This window comes from Buteo buteo, chromosome 5 (genome assembly GCF_964188355.1).
Source record: "Buteo buteo chromosome 5, bButBut1.hap1.1, whole genome shotgun sequence".
NCBI lineage: Eukaryota > Metazoa > Chordata > Aves > Accipitriformes > Accipitridae > Buteo > Buteo buteo.
The window spans coordinates 14,017,840-14,035,129 of record NC_134175.1 but is presented as its reverse complement, the minus strand read 5'-3'; the positions used below and the strand labels follow the sequence as shown (position 1 = coordinate 14,035,129).

At 45.4% G+C, this 17,290-nt stretch overlaps 1 protein-coding gene across 2 annotated transcripts in view; it reads left to right on the top strand.

The window, feature by feature from the left end:
- VWC2L (von Willebrand factor C domain containing 2 like) overlaps positions 1-17,290 on the top strand; it is a 54,529-nt gene that overhangs the window by 23,144 nt on the left and 14,095 nt on the right. The window contains exon 4 of one of the 2 annotated variants that reach the window (XM_075027916.1): positions 4,378-4,660. The exons of the other annotated variant lie outside the window; for it this stretch is intronic. Coding sequence (XP_074884017.1) covers positions 4,378-4,403 — 26 coding nt within the window. The 3' untranslated portion in view covers positions 4,404-4,660. Of the gene's footprint in view, positions 1-4,377; positions 4,661-17,290 lie in introns of those variants that run through there. 2 annotated transcript variants of the gene reach the window in all.

The window sequence follows — 17,290 nt, the reverse complement described above, 5'->3', positions numbered from 1 at the left end:
GATACGAGACCCCCCAGCTATCAGGGATTTCTGCTCCTCCTGCTGCAGCTGGAGCTGACTGGCTATAGTTGGCCAATGCTTGTAGTTTTGGCTTTATCCTTGACAAATGAAATTATATAATTCACACAGTGATAGAAATTAGTAGGCGCCAAGATTGTCACAGGGAATCTGATGAGCAAATTTTGTTACTGCTCTTGGACGTGGCTCCGAGTGTGGAAGGCACCCTTCGCCTCCCTCTTACATTTTGGGAGCTTCATGTGAAAGGGTAACAGACATTGCTGTGTCTCTTCCCCCTCTGAATCCCTCAGACACATCCTGATGAATGAGGATCACAACACTTTAAGCCGTCTGTTCATCCTGAGACCATGATTTTATCTTTTGGCTCTCCACTGCAGCCAGTCAATTAAAGCTCAGTTTCACAAATGCATGAAGATAACACAAGCTGACAGACCCACTTAAATGACTGAACGCCCCCCCCCTTTTTTTTTAGTTTATTTGGTTTTTTTCCTTCCATCCAGAAGCTTTTGCTGTCTACCAAAGTGGTGAAGACAGTTACAGTGCCATGTTTCAGTGTGATTAAAAGATTTTAGCTTAGTCTCAGTCCCTGTGGTCATCATTTTAGACTGGCAAACAGAAGAGCTCAAGGGCTACAGCTGTTGGCGGGGGGGGGGAGGTGCAGGGAGTTAATCCCCAGAACAACATGTAGTGTAAATCCTCATTTCAAAAGCTACTCCTTAAAATTTTGGTAAGGAGAATCCTCATTTGAGGTTAAAACCCAGCCCTGCATCATTTGCTGCACTGTGCTAGCAGCATGGCTTGCCTGGTTGTTTAGCTGTTGCTGCCATTAACAGGAGAATAATTTCCTCTAGATACATTCAGATGGATTTTCATGCCTTTCTTAATTATGTCTTGCCAAGGGCAAAAGTGCTGTGAAGCAGTGAAGTTAATGCAAAAATCTGTTGATTCTAACATACCTGACCTGAAGATTCATAAAAAGCCAATATCAATTTCCCTCCCTCTACCATCATTTAAGAGCAGTCTGAACAAGTGGTGTTAGAGATTTATTTCTTATTGTCAAAAGAAATAGAATTGTTATCTCGTGTTCCGCTAAATGCTGTAGCTTGTGCAAAGCTGGCTCTGCTCGGCAAGGGATACCACATTATATGTGGAGCAGGCAGAGTTCACTGGGAGGCTAAAATTTGGGGGTGAGGGAGGGTGAGGACGTTTTCTCCTTCGTGTCCCATCATCCAATTTGTCGGAGTGGATTTTAAGGGTGATGGCTCCAGGTGCTTTGCAGCATTTCTGTCGTGGAGATGAAAGGTCGCTGGTTTTCACATTTCCTGGTAGTGACAGACTGCAGAATTAGGGCCCTAAGTTGTTATTTCTAGTCATTGTGACTTCTCCAGACAAAAGTGTGTCAGCTGTTGTTAACTCTCTCCTCTGCGGGATCTAAAACTTGCCTATCACTGTTAAAATCAAGCTCGTGGCTGCTACCATCTGTGCTATCCTTCCTACCTCCCGGGTTCTCCTGCAGTTCAACAAGAACATCCATCCACTCTGCTTACACCGAAGCCTTTCTGAGCAAAAATCCCCCACGAGGTCCCATCCTCCTGTGCCTAGGACTGTAGACATGCCTGTCTGGTGTTACTCTTGCCTCCCCTGGCTCTTCTCACCTGACCATCAGCTTTTCATTTCCAAACCTCTGCTTGTCCCTCCCCATAAGTCCATCCGCTGCTGCAGGTTGAGCCTCGTTACTGGTGGGACGTGTGGTTTTTAAAGCCCTTCCTTATGCATTGCTGCAAGGTCGCTCTTTACGTTTCCTTCAACCCTTTAGATGTAGTCTGGCGAGGATGCAGGGACCAGGGGGGATATCCACTGCATCGTCACCTACGTCTCTTAATCTGGTTTAATCTGTGATCCAGATTAAATGGGTTCCTCTTCTTTGCCAACTCCAAACAACTCTCACCTACTGCTGTGCACAAAGGGAGAAATTAATTGCATTTTTGCCTTGCGCAGTGCTGTTTGTTCTAGGCCAAAATCACCCACTCCCAACATGCCCTTTCTGGGGAGGGTGAGCAGATGTGCTCCAGCGGGGAGCCCCCAGGTGGCCTCAGAGGTCCTTCCTCCAGTGCCATGCTGCATTAGTGACACGCCGATCTTTGCCCACTGCTCTAAGGGGGCTCAGCTTCACACCACTTGTGCATCCGTCCCCTGTTTGCTGCCCTGTGGAAGAAAAAACAGATGCAATTTCAAATTACCAGCCTCGCAGCTACTCGGGGAAAAGCTGGAGGTGAGTGGAGGCAAGGAAGGGGCAGCGCAGCGTTCCCGGCGACCCGTGTTCTCCTGATTTTACAAAGTGCTCCTTCAGAATTGTATCCAAAAATAATCTCAACATTAGCAAAAAATCATCATCATGGGGGATTTTATGGCACAGCTGTGTCAGGGAAATTAATTTAAAAATTCCAATAAATGCCACAATAGAATTGTTAACTTCTTCTCCTCTTTAAAGTGTGAAATTCTTTTCAGAGCATTTCAAAGGCGCCTTCACCCATTTACACATACATTAATGCAATTGCTAAAATAGACTTTGCCTTGGCACTTTCATTTTCTTGAGGGATGAACAGAATAAACATTATAAATTTCTGGTTTGGGGTCTGGTTTTGCTTTTAATTTAATTTTTGTTGCCACCAATCCTCAACAAAAGAATTTGTTACCCAACAAGACAGATAAAAGCTAACATGTCCACAATGAAATACTTCCTGGCAAGTGTGCTTACTCACGTTAGCATGGGCTTCTGGAGACATTCGTGATGAAATACTGGGCAGCAGGAAGACGTTTTGTAGATAATCTGTCACTGAGTCTTTAATTAAAGTTTTAAATTATCACAGTTGATACAGATTCCAAAGTAAAGAGTCTGATCCTGCCCTCCACACACAAGTAAAAGATCCCTTTGACCTTCAACAGATTTTGCCTCGGTAAAATAGCTTGTATTCAGGCAAAGCTCTTATGGGTATTTATTGTAATATGCTATAAATATTAATAATTCCATACAAACGTCTTCATCTTTGAGGGCATGAGCACAAAAGCGAGTAAATAATAATTTATTTCCATGCATATAAAGCTGCATTTCTCTCTTAATTTACTGAGAATATAAACTTGCTTCTCATTATTTCTCTGTTTGAGTTAACTTGAAATAAGCATTCTGCAGCCCAGCCTTTTCCTTCCGTAACATGGCATGTTTTGCCTGGAAACCCCCCAGTGATTTTCCCAGCTCATCAAAGCTGAGGGCAACCTTTCCTTTAGCAAACAAATATGCGTTACATGTGTTCCTAAGTGAATTTTGCACGCCACTGTGTAGAACAGCACCCAGGGGCTGACCTGCAAGGCTGCCTTTTCCTAGCAAGCAGTATGTAGAAATGCCTTTTTTTCTAAGCGAGAGATTTTTGGAAGTCCCCAAGGGCCGAAGGGGTGTCCCTTTGGAAAAGCTCCGCTGTGGACAGCTGGGGGAGTTGGTGCCGGGACATGGGCAGGCAGCCCCCAGGCCAGGCTGTTCCCGTCCTGCCCAGCCACGCGCTGGGTGAAAATTGGTTCAGGAACTTCATTTACATTCATAAATTAGGCAGGGTTAATCCTGATTACCACTTGGGTGGGTAGACCTCCCAGGAAAATCTAGATGCCACAGAATGAGGTGTTGGTGATGCAGTCAGGGAACAGGACTCTTCTTTCTGAATCAGAGAGGCAACCAAATCAATGCCCAGGTATTGTCTTAGGGGTGCAATGTGATGTGTTTATTTTGCAAAACCCTTTGGGATTTGGGGGACAAAAGGCTCCATATAAATGTAAATTATTTATTGTATTTTAGGTGAAGGTAATGGATTAACAGTGCAAGTTGTTAACCAATGTTGGAAAAAAGAACTTTCCCATGTGGTCTCTATTGTTCCAAATTATCAGCTATCTTGAAAAGTGCCGAGATTTTAATATCAAATAATCCAGTGCCTGGATATTAAGTTACCTGTGCTTTATTGCATAAATATAGCTTGTTATTTATCTGCAAGATGTGGATCACTGAATCTCCAGGTCATTGTTTTGGAAAGCATCTGCTTCTAACATGATCAGTGACAAAAAAAAGCAATGAAGTGTGGAAAAAAATTACTAAAGTTTGAGGAAAAAAGGAAGGTTTTGGGGAGAGGATATTTTGTCTGCCATTTGATTATATACAACTGTTGCAGGATAAAGATGACACAGAAAATGTGGCAACAGGATGAGAGAAGACTTCATATTCATTTACTTTATGGAAAACAGTGGTTTGGAGCCATGGGGAGATTCCTTTAGAAAAAAAAAACAACTAAATAAAATTCCTCTTCTAATTTATTTCAGGAATTCCTGAAATGGCCAGATTTTAAGATTGCAGTTAAAACCCCTTCAGTCAAAGTCTATGCAATGTGCTGATTGATTGTGCAGATGCAAGTTGAATGTGACCAGCCAAGAAGAAGATGTATTCCCCCACACTGGACTTTGCTGGACTCCACGATCCTCTTCATTGGTCCCGGAGACCGAAGCCAGTGGTGTAGCGTAGCCGCATCACCCTTCTTCGTTCTTGGTGGATGAAGTATTCATGGCAGCCAGCCAGCTTTTTGGGTACTCAGTTGACCCCACCACCACCACCCCATCCAGATGTCAGGCTGAGGAGTCACGGGAAGGACCTGCTCCTCTTCGGGCAGTATGTGCCCAGTGCGTGGGCGCTGGCGGTTGTTTCACAGCTGACGCCTTAGTGCTCCTGTGCTGATGCAGCGATGCCACCCCAAATCATGAATCAGCTTCCATTTTTGCAGAGCCTGTAGAAGCCACCTTAACATTGTGATGACAGAGCCCAGTGCACCGAGGCTTCATGGCCAGCTATGAAAATCAATGGTTTTGGAAGGTTGAGACTACAAAGGATGCAGTTTTGATTGTTTGTCAGCTAATGTTCTTTGTGTTTACCAACAGGAATGTAAACTGTGGTACCCTATTAGCTCAATTAAAGGAGTGATTTGGTTACCAACAGAGGAAAAAAAGGATTGATTTAAAAGCTGGTAGAAGATCAAGACTGAAAACAAGGCGGTATATTTGGGCCAGGCAGTCACTGACCTGACAAAATAGTTCAGTTCTTGCTTTACTGTTCCTTGAGAAAAGAAGTCATTTCACTGAAATTTATTTTCAGTGGAGCTTGTTCACCTCCATCACTTTGGGCCAAGTGGTTAAAGGCATGTAGATGCTGAACTTGCTGATGAGAGTTAGGTACATAAGCATCTGTGAAGAGCTAACCCCTCCATTGCTTTTGGAAATCTCACACAGTTGGATTACCCAGCTGCTTAAAAGCCCTGCTGACTCCAGACTATGACCTGCTCATTGTGGACACAGCTGTTGGAAGAGTCATCTAATAACAGTGAAAAGCTTTGGAAAGGTATATAGAGGTTAAACCTTCAAAAATTAGCCATCCTGGTGCTGGATAGCATCAAGGAGGGCTGAGCTGAATCTGCCACCTCCTGAAGTTTAGAAGGAGAGACTAAAAGAGGCAAGGGAGAGGAAAAGCCTTTAGAGAACAAAAAAGACACAAACTGAACAGCGCTTAATGTGATTAACTCTATCACACAGCTCAGTGCTCACACAAAGTGGTAGCTGCTGGACTGTGTAGCATCAGAGTGACAGGGACGCTGCCAGGAAAAACTCAATTCAAAGAGTGCCGCAGTAGGGAGCCGGCGGGACAGCAGCTCCTTTTGACCTGACTGCATGCTCACAGGTCAGCTAATGCTTCCTGAGCATTTGCGGTCTCTTCCTCTGACCAGGAAGCAAGAAAAGGATAATTCACATATTAAACAAGGCAGGAGAAGACTCTGCCAGGCAGGAGCTGAAAGCCATTATCCTGAATTTGTACCCCAGGTCCTAACCATGTTTCCATGCTTCCACCCCAGCAGAGTTCAATATTAATGTCTACAGGCACCCTAAAGAGAAGAGTCGGGGAGGATTATGAGAAACCATTTGTTGGATGGGACTTGCTCCAAAGCTCTCATAAAGCAGACACAGCTCGCAGAGATGTAGGAAACATGTTGCATGGTCTGCATTGCTCTTTAAACTCAGAAATATTTATGAAGAAGCATCTGCTCATCGGTGATTGTTTCCCCTTGGGAGAATGTTGCTGAAATTTGTGTGCACAAGCCTATGGCAGTGGTAGTTCAAGATCCACTATCATCACGATAGTATATTGTAGAGGAGGGAGTGGGATTGGGTTTTTGGGGGGGAAAAAGTTCCTAGATACAGGTTGGGAAACCAGGTTTCTTTTGCAGAACACAAGCAGCCCGGGCAGTACTGAAATTAAAGCAGGTGTGGTGTTGCTATTCCCCACCTGATCAGATTCTTGGTGTAACTTAGAAGACCAAAAGTGACATTATTATCCAATTACATTGCTGTAAATCATTTTGCAGTGAGAAGCCTAAAGCCAAATCCTGAGTCTGTGTCACTTGGTGTAATGCCGGCAGCGTTGTTTTATTCTGATCTACTCCAGCTGAGGATCTGACCTGCAAGAGCTAATAGTCCCTGTGTGACTCATAGGCAAATTGCAGGAGACTGGGGTGTTTTGCATGGTCAGGCTTTCTAAAAGGATTAGATATGGGTTTGCTTTTGCTGCTCTAGAAGGTTGGGATTATTGAGCATATCTGTACGAGAAGAGTGGCAGACACTGTCTTCATGTATTTCTAATTTAATGAATGTTTAATGCTTCTTTTATTGGAGCCTACATATATGTAGAGTAGAGGACTTTAACAAGGGGTTGACTTATGTCAAATAATTGATGTTTGAGCTGCTCCTTTTACATGAAATGCAGACTTTACAGAGCAAAGAAACTGTAATGAAAATATGAATTAAAGATTAGAGCTAAGCAAGTCTGAGAAAACACAGAATTAAAAAAGGCACTTAGAAGTTTTCTCCTCCTGCTTCCTTTCCTTCCCTCCACCTTTTCTATGTCTCCATCCTCTCTGCTCCTTTGGTAGAGTCCTGCATTTCAGCCACAGCCTTCTGTCTCTTCTACATCTATGCACCTCTGTGAAAGAAATCAGTGCAGTAATCTCGTTCTGGGTACTACTGTATGTTTGCACATCAGCCTAACCTGTGACGCTTGCCAACTCACCAGTGATTTCAACTGGAGAGACTAAAAAAGTATTTTTAAGGTGCATTTTTCTTCATCTCTATCCCTGATTTGCTAATGGAGTGCATCTCCTGGGCAGAATGAAGATAAGTGCAAGTTTGGTAGAACCGTTTGCCAGAGAGACCCACAGTTTGTTACAGCATGTGAGGGTGAGGGTGAAAGAACGTTATTTATATGTGGCAGCAATACTGCTGTGTGACAGTGGTCGAGCTGTGCTGCCTGGAGGAGGTTCCTGTAGGACAGGCTTGAGGCTGGTACAGTGCCAAGAATGCCGTCAGATATTGCCGGTCCCTGTTGCCCAGAGATGCTCTTCTGCCCATGAACATCAGCATCCATTTCCTTCCACCCCCTTGGCCCACCCCTCTCCCTCTTGGTTAGCTGTCTTCATGCTCTGGCTTTCCAAGGATTCTTTCAGCTCTCAGTGCAGGTCTATGAGCTCAAGCACCAGGGCATCAATCCTGCTGCCTGAGGCTTTTCTCGCCTCAATTCCTGCAGCACGTGCTGCAAAGAGCTTGGCTGGTTGGGGATAATTTCTTGCTTTCTGTGTTTGTGTTTAGAAAAACCTTCTGCAGTGTTGATCTGAATTCATACCTAAGACTGAAGAGCTTAGGCTTGGTCATCAGCAAATAAAAGCCCAGTGGAAAAGAGGCGAGGATGTGGTTTTCTTTGCTTTGACTGGTTGTGTTGGTGTGGTTCAGTTCCTCACACCTGTGGCCATATTGGTACAGCTGAATAAAGGAGGGCTGGGCAGACCACAATGGGACCCTGATTGTCAGCACTTTGTAATGGGTGACACATGCAAGTCGCAGCAGTCAGCCAGTGCTGTTTTAGCAGGCTTTGTATGCTCCACCATCCAGCCGTGTCTTCAGCCCAACCCCAAGGCATGTATGGCACCCTTGGTGCTAAGGGACCATCACCCAGCTGGGCTGCAGGGCCGCCCTCCTGCTAGCTCAAGTAGTCCAAAGAAATGCACACACAATAATTACGTCTTAGGGTGAAGAGGGCACCACCTGGGGTCTGGAGGAGGTCCAAGGAGAAGTGCCAGGTAGTGAGGATGTGGCCAGTCTTTGCCACATGGCATTAGAGCCAGAGGAGAGTCTCATGCCCTGTTTTGTTTAGCAGTATAGATAAGTATAAACTCTGAGTCTCTCCACAAGAAAAGCTGCCACTGCACTCTTATCCCTTATCATTTTTGTCTCCAGAAGCACTAAGCCACCAGGAGACTTCATGTGTAGAGACTTGAAGTGCAGAGCTTACACCTGAAATAGGGACTGGGGAGGAGAGGAGGCAGGGAGGAGGGCAGTGATGCACCCCAGGTGATACAGTAGGTCATTAGCAAAGACAATGACAGCCCCACGGTCCTCCTAACTTCTGTCTGTGTCCTGAGGACATACTGCTTTTCTGCTGGACTGAAGGAACCCATCCTTTGGGGTGTAGGTATTAGGTGGGTCTCATTGCTAAAGATGGTCACTCTTAGCAACCCTATGTAGGTGTGCCTGTATTCCTTATAATTTCTTTTTGTACACAAGTTCTTGAAACTTAAAGCCGTAAAAATCAGAATTTGCTTATGGTAGAAACTCAAAGAATCAAGGTAAAACTCCTTCAAAACAGTATGGAAAAAACCACAGACTGGCAGTCCTACCTAACAGAGTTTGAAATCTGCCCTGTCTGTGATGCAGTCAGGATGTGTGTGATCTAATTGTATGTATGATTCAACCTTATTACTGCACAAAAGATGTCAACTGCAGGTTAGATGTCATCTCCTAGGAAGGTGGAAGGGCAGTCAAAACTCCCCTTAGGTATCCCCGAGCTCCTACAGCCTCATCACACATATTCTGCACCATGTGAGCAATGTTGTATTTCTTGTGCATGGAGGCTCCCCAGGTTTATTCTTTTCAGGTAAGCTCTAGGATGTGCGTATTCCACTCGTATCTGTTTCTGAAATCATAATTGCCACAAGGAATTCAGTAAGTAGTTTTAAGAAAAAAAAACTTAGATATGGAACAGTCCCACAACTGATGGAAACTGGTATAACTCATTTTATGTCACCTAAGCCCCATTTTTGTCCCAGTTAAAAATGTTTTGTGCCAGGTAGTGCTGGTAGGGGAGCTCATGTTTGTTAGAATAAATGGAGCAGGAGCCGATGTGCCAAAAAGAAAAGTACTGAAGCCCTGTACAGGGATCTATTGAGAGAAATGGGTCTGTGTGAAGATGAGCACATGCAGTTCTCTACAACCTTTCAAAGCTTGGACTTTTTTCACTGCAGCTGGTTGAGAGTATTTGAAGAAAATGGAAATATGTTGGTCAGAAAATGCTGACTCACTGAAACGTCCCTGGGAAAAAGGCCAATTATAGCAAACTCGCTGTTTGTACATATAAAACCTTGAAATAATCAGATGCCCCATTTTAGTGCTTCCAAAATGAACTGACACAAATCTGGGAGGGAGGAGGGGGTGACATGGTTTTGGATGTAGATCTTTATCTTATAATTTGGAACATTTCAAATAGGGAAGACAGAAATGAAGGAGCTGTTTGCCCAATTAATTTTTTCAGACAGCCTGCTCTGATTTTTATTAAAACCGAAAGTGTTTGCGCCTTTGACTTTTCCTCCCTATTTGAGTGGGAGAGGAATAGCAGAAATAGCTCCGACTGCGATGAGAAATGTCCTTCCTGCTCAGCTCTCAGCCTCGCCTGGGTAAGTAGTCAGGTCCACGATGGGATTAAAATACTCCTCTGGGGTTAGATGCCTTTGGGGGTCCCACCATCCACGCTTGGCTGGAGACGGCTGCTGGCACCCAGTGCTTCTCAGGAAACCCTCCACACCTTGCAGGATCAGTCCCGCAGGCTTTGCTGTTTGCAAAATAGCACCTTGAATTGCACATAATCATCTGATTGAAATGCACAGGAAATGTCAGGAGGTGCGGGTGGAAGAGTCCTTGTTCGATATTGCTTCAGTAGTCCTGAGTCTCATTAGCTCAGGTCAGTGCATTTGCCTGGTTTCTGGCTTGTGAACCAAAATACCAGCGTGCTTTCATGCTGTCCCCTCTCAGCTCTCACGGCATACAGAAGGGACTACAGAAACCGGGGAGTAAATAATCCCCCCGTCAGCTCCTCGGGCTGTGTCTGAGCAGAGGCTGGGGAACGCATTGCAGCCCTCATGCAGCGTTTTGGTGCTGAGCCAGCTCAGTTCGCAAGTCAAAGACTCTGATTTCATGAGGGCTGAGGCAACGTTGGTTGTTCCATCCAGAAAAGCCTTGTTCTCTGATCTCTGACTCATCGCAGCCACCGCTGACGTCCAAGGGACTCCTTCTGCATGCGGATTATTCATCTGAACCAGGTCCACAGCAGCATCCGATGTGTCATCCCTTATCTCCCAGCAAGCAGAGGTCCGCAGTCGCGTGGGCAGTGTGGGCGCCAGCCCCTTCCCAATGGCACAGCAGTCACAGACATGCCTGCTGGGTTACGGATCAGGGCAGTGGCTGCCAGCTATTGATGAATGAATTTAGTTTGACACACTTCAGTTGATGTGTGTGAGGCTCTGGTACCCTTGCTGTGCTACAAGGAAAGCGGTGAGACAGAATTTTTGGTTACTTTTCAAGCTGTGTCAAACAAAAAAGAAATGTATTATTACAGGAAATGTCAGACAATAATTATTAAGGACTTGGAAAACTGCGATTAAAAATGGAAACATGTCCACAGTAGTAACAATCAGATATATTTGCTATGTTTTGCACAGAAACCACGTTTTTTCTTGGCTACATTTGTGCCTCCCCTAGAGAGCAAATACGCTGTGATCCAGTTCCTGAGACTGGTGTAAATTGGCCTGGCTGCCTTGCTCCAAGAGAAACACCCGTGCTTTTTCAGTAGCTGAGGATTTGCCCCTCCATCTCTCATTTGTCCTAACAGCTCGACAACAAAGTTACTAGAAGCAAAAATAGCCAGGGCCGGTTCCTGTGCCAATATAAGCCGGCCTCACGCCTCCAAATTGGGGGGTGCTGCTGCCATTGCCCCTGCGAGGCAGCGCTGCCCCTTGAGATGAACGGTGAGTCCGAATGGCGAAGTTACAGCTGGCCGTCCTCCCAGGGTGCATTTATCTGTGAATGGAGCTTGCTCATCTGAGCTAGGATGGTCCGTACAGCACCCCCTCCCCGCTACATTGCTGCTCTGCGTTCTTTGGTTTGCTGCCATTTTTTGCCAAAAAGATCTTGCCAAAATCTGAGTTTGGGACTGAGAAACGCAGAGGGGCTGTGCTTGGTTCAGCTTTCCCACTGCTTGGTGTGAACTTCCCAGAGCTCCTTCTTGAACAGTTTCACCCATACTTGGGGACTTCCCTGCCCAAATGGCCCCTTGGGTTTCCCAAGTGGGTCAACCTGTGAAATAAAGGTAATTACTTTTCTTGACAGATTTAGCCTAAGTTGTATCTATGGATCTAAAGGCTCAAGGAGTGGTGATGGAAGGGGAATGGCCTTGAAGGAAGGAATTGTAAGGCCCCAGCAACAAAACCAGGACTTCCCTTACTCCTCTGTTGCATGCAGTAGTGTTTTTTGCGGTTTGCATTGCCCCTTCTTCCCTGCTTGTTTTCTCCATCTAAGGGAAGCGCTGCCTGCGCTTTCCCTCCTTGGGTTCACATGTGAGCAAGCAAGAAGCTCCTCTCCTAATTGCGGGTTAAACAAAGCGCCTTGGCCATCCCATAGCCAGAGACGAGATTAGAGGAGACCACTAGCTAATTGGGAGCAGTGGCAGTGATGCCGTTTGGCAGGTTCACGTGGGATGCTGACAGGCACCAGCAGACTGGCCGGGACAGTCTGTGCCCACCAAACAGGCTGGGCTCTCCCTGCCTTGTGGATGCACTGGGGTTTCAAAGCAGCGTGTGAAAGGTTTTCCTTCTTGGAATAGGATTTGCCAGATGTGAAGGTGATGCTCAAGGTGCGTCAAGGAAATCGGTGCATTTTGTCCTCCTGACTGAGGATTGGGCTTTCTAGGCATAGCCTGCTCTGGTACACAAATTGTTAGCATAGGAAAATCTGCAGTAAACCAAGTATTGGATGTGCTGGTTGAATATAGACTCCTAAGTGGGGCCAACCCAACGGTACTCCATCGCTGTATGTATTAATAGGCAGGTCACTGCCATGGGGGTCACCAAAGGGGCTACATAGCATTGGCTTTTTGTTTTCTACTAATCTGTTGGGGGGGGAATTAAATAAAATCCCCCACATAAGCTCATTATGATGTCCAAAACTTGCCCAACTGGTAAGGTCAAAGCAGCAGTGAGTCTGGCAGTGCTTGCAGGCATGGCACCTTTTAATGTCCTTTTAGTAATGGCACCTTTTATAAGGCGTTATTGCTGTCTTTGTGAGGTCTGGTACACCCCTGTCTTTCAGTGTGACCCCCACTGCTATCACATTGGGAGGAAGTAACCTCCTGGCGAGGGGCTGGCAGTGAGTCTCTGACCTCTTGCCTATAGGAAGGAGCCTTTCTGGCAGCGTCAGATAGGTAATCCTGACAAATGATGTAGGTACCATGTCGCTGGGTGGCATTGATAACATGTCTGATATGCTGTAGTGTCTAGTTGTGCATTTCACCTCATGGTGGCTGAGTTTTTACATTTCTCAGCTGAAATCAGCTGCTGCGTCAAGGATTTTGGCTGTGCACCCCAGGAGAGGATCTCTGGGGCAGAGCAACACCCCACACTTGGACATCAGCAGCCACAAAGTCACGGTTGCTACTTCGACTTAGTGCAAACAGGCCGCCCACATGTTAGGAGTGACATTTTCCTTCTTTTTGTGTCTCCAGATCAATCAGTGCCAGTGTGAAGCTCATTTATTTGTCCCCCCTTGTGTCATCCTGCCCCTAAGCTTTCACAGGACCTGTCCTGGTTTTTCTCCCAAAATTTTCCTGCTGAGAAGCATCTTCCATAAAGACAGCAGAGTTTATTCACTGAGTTTGGCAATCACTTCATGGCCCAGGGAAGAAGGATGCAAAATAAGAGTCAGGGGCGATAAATAGATGCTCTCAAAAGAATCTGCTGGAGGTTTACCCAGCCCTGGCCTGTGCTCTCTATAGTCTCGCTGGCTGATGGTTCACTTGCGATATGGTGCTTAACAGCCCCATTCTGCAGCATATGTGCTCGGCACATCCATAACCCACCGTTCATTAGGGAGCTGGGCCGGGCTACCAGTGGCAAAAGTCAGCTCCCAGCCAGCCAAGTAGGACTAGCCGCTAGCAACGAAAAGCCTCCGGCCTCGTTTTATCTCTCGGCACCGTAATTGGTGGCTTTTAATTAAGGCAGAAGGCAGTCGGTTGCGGAGGGCGCAGGAGGGGCAAGGATGCTGGGAGGAATTGTCTGTGGTATAAATAAGAGGCTGGGGAGAGGAGGAAGGGAAGGCGTACACAGCAAGGGTGCCTGGCGTGACAGCACAAATTGGCTTTATTTAGACATCAGTGCCCCTCCTTTCCCTCCACTTTTTTCCAGTGAGTACAAAAAGAGCCAAAAATAAACCTCCTTGGGCCCTACTGCAGGATCTCAGCTGCGGTAGGGAAGGGATCTGTCTTGAAAGTGCTGGGGCGATGCAGTCTTCAAAACAAACATTTCCGTGGCTTGCTTCTGAGATTAAAACCCTTTCTGAGACAGTGATGCTGGTTATTATAGCCCTGTGGATGCTGACTTTCTCACTGCGATCGCTGCGGAGGAATGAAGAGGAGCAAATTTTTTAAAAAGCAAAGGGGAGGGAATGCAAAGCCAAACTAATAGAGTAACTTCTGGTGTTGGCAAGTTTTCATCTTCCAAGGTCAGCCCTGATTTCATTTGGAGACTGCTTTGCTCTTTTTAGCAGTTTTGGCTATTGCAGCCATACGTACAAAGGACCATCTGGAAATCTGTTCCCAACTTTAGCAAGCGTTAACATCGAGTTGTCCTGAGCCCGTGTTTGCTCGCTGGCTGCAGCGTCTCTGTGTTGAGCTCGCTTGGGCTTCCACTCGTATCCCTGACAAGGCAGGGACTGGGTACAACCCCGTGCAGAGAACTCAAGCAGGCAGGGTGTGCACAAAGCCGTCGAGCTTCCCCAGGAATTTCTGCCCTCCTTTAGTTGTGGGGTTTGGGGCTGGTCTGGATTTTGGGGTGCTTTTTTTTCCATCTTTTTTTAGTGCATGTAGTTGTTGAGCTCAGCCTTTGTTACATGCATTCAAGAGTATAAGAGTGTGTTTCATTTCCCAGATTAGAAAATGCTCAGAGGTATAATCAGGTCCCTCCACCGTATTTAATTATCCATAATTAAAGGCATCTACACAAAGCACCAGATTTTCAAAGACTATTCTTGTGTTACATTGCTAATGAATTAAGTAATTAATTGGCACTGAAAAAATACAATAGGAAACATCAATCTTTTTAAAAGTAAAGCATTTTTTTAGGTGTTTTATAAAATCGTTAACTTGTATCAGGTCAGTAGCTGTTCTAATGTCTAAATCCCCTTTCTGGCTTTAAAAAAATTTCTAAAGGACAGAATGAACACAGGAAAAACAAGGCAGGGAGTACATGCTAAAGAGTGTGGAAACCCTCAGAAATAGGGAATTTCATTTGGAAGTCATTGTCCGTCCCTTTGCTGCTCTGTCCTGCAGTTCCTTCCCCCTGCCAGTAAGGTCTGAACCAATTTCCATCACATTTGAGAATGCAGCTTGCAGCATTGAACCCGTCATGTTCCTGCAAGTTTTGTTAAAAATAGTTGTCTGCTGGGTTTAGTTTTAATAACCCGCATCCCCTCAAGCAGGGCACTGCTTCTGTGCCTCAGTTTGCCCTGTGCACTTTTCTGCCCCACAGGGATGCTGTGATGATAACAGGCTCTTGGTTGTGAGCCATTTGGATACTGTGGTGCCACCGAGACCAGAGAGTGAGTAATAGTTTTACCCAGTAATTAAGTAATAAAAGCAGACCAGCAGAATGAAGGGTAACGAAGCACTCTCTGAAAATTTGGGGGGGGAGGGATGCAGAACCACATATGTCCACCATAAATTTTCCCTGGCCTTTAGTCATTCCTCGCTGCTACCTTACACTGCAAAATAACTATGCCATCCTGGCACATCAGCATAATATCACATGGCATCTGCTGGAGTATAAAAGCCCACATAGATTGTGGTAATGCATTTTGTAGTGGCACCCAGAATTATTAGCAAAGGAAAGGATGATCCTTTTCCATTTGATGATTTCATTAAATGCAACTATTCACATGCAAAACCAGCACCACTCATTTTATTTTTATTAGCAACCTGACTCTTTGCACGGCACCATCAGAAAGCATTGTGGAAATGCCATGGATACCATTAAATTCAGGTAGCATAATGGGCCCTCGGAAGAGCGAAATATGGGGGACAAAACATGGATTGAAGCTGCTTCTGCAGCTGTTGGAGAAATTAGAGCAGGTTCCAGCAGAAGGGTTTAGGAGCCTGTTCATTCCAGAAGCACCAACCTCTGTGCATCTCATCTGTCCATCAGACCAAAGTGTGCCCATCCTTGCAGTGGTTTGCTCTCCCCACGTGTGCCCTCGAGGTCCATCCATGCTGCCCCTTCCTCCTCCTCCTGTTCCCTCAGGAGCTGCAAATTTCGGCACAGCAGCACTATGTCTTGTCTCTCTAACACCAAGGTTATCAGTTGCTTGGGGTGGGGTTGGAGGGGGTTTTTTTCTCAAGTTTCCTCTTCCATGTCTGAAGCAGGTAATTAAATTCCCCACACAAATTAAGAAATTATATTTCTGCCATTGTGGTTATTCCCTTTCTACAGATAATCAATCATTTGTACAGATTTGCATAGAAGTGGGAGCTCTGCCACTGCAGCCCAACCTGAGTTTATATGGGTGAAAAAAAGGCAAATCCAAAGGACGATGCCACTTGGCTCTGTTAAACACCCTCCGGAAGAGTCCATCCTTTGACTAGAAGGGGAAGCTTTGGTGACTGACTTAGACTTTTAGCTTTTATACACTTACATGTTCATTAAATTCACCTTTCACTTGGGTCTTGCCTGCCTGCAGGTAGTCATTTCTGTGTCCGTCCTTGTGGAGGCCAGGAGGATGGGAATGGTGGTGAAGACGGCAGGAGATGGGCTTGCTGTGTCACACAAAGTGTGAAAATGGGGTTCTGTTCAAAATCGGCAGCAGAAAACCCAACAACTCAAACACGAGACGAGAGTATAAAGCAATGATTTCAGTAGCTTTCTCTTCTAACATGAAAAGTTTTTGCTTTGCTTTGAAGTTCCATTTCTAACACGATCCCACGTTCAAAACCTTTATCAGAAAAATCTGTTGCTAGATAGAAGAAAAAAAGGGGGACCATGCTGATGCTCTCAAAGTGCCACATTTCATCTCACAGCGGTGGAAAGGCATAAAGGCATTTTTCTACCGACACATTCCCACAGTCATCTGGATTGCGATGAAGCTCTGTTTTTCAGACAGGAGCTGAAGGTTCATCCTGAGCATGTGGTTTCTTCCCCTTCTCCCCCCTGGTAAGGGGTTTGCACAGAGGTTTACCCATACCAACAGGCAACCATTGCTGCAACTAATGTGTAGGTGGTGCGACTGTCATCATTCATTAATCACTGTAGTTTCATTATCCAGCAGTGGGTTGGGTTTTCAGTAGACTGCACATCTAAATGCACAACTCAGATAAATGCATAGTAATCCTGATTCTTCCCCCTTAACCCCCCCATTTTGCATTTCATTCCTCCTGTTTTATACAAAATTAGCACTGTCACAGTTTCCACTTCATTTATGACTGATATGAAAAAACCCACCCCATAAAACATCATGCACAGCTGTAGTGACCAAGTTAGATTCAATTCTGGCTTTATATTGAGTTGACATGCAGCCAGCTCTCTTCCATACATCATCTGTGATTGCAGTTAAGGATGAAATACTGTTTTAATTCTTACACCAAATGTGTTTTTTTTTTCTGAAGAAAAAAGACATAAAAATGTTAAAATGGGCCATAAAAATCATTAAATTTTCACACCGAGCACAACCAAGAGGTGAGTAAGTTGGCTAAAAGCTCAGAAGACCCAGAGAAAAAGTCCCTGTTGTTATTCTTTTGTTGTTAACCTTCGCCTTTGAATGGAGATACCCAGGCAGA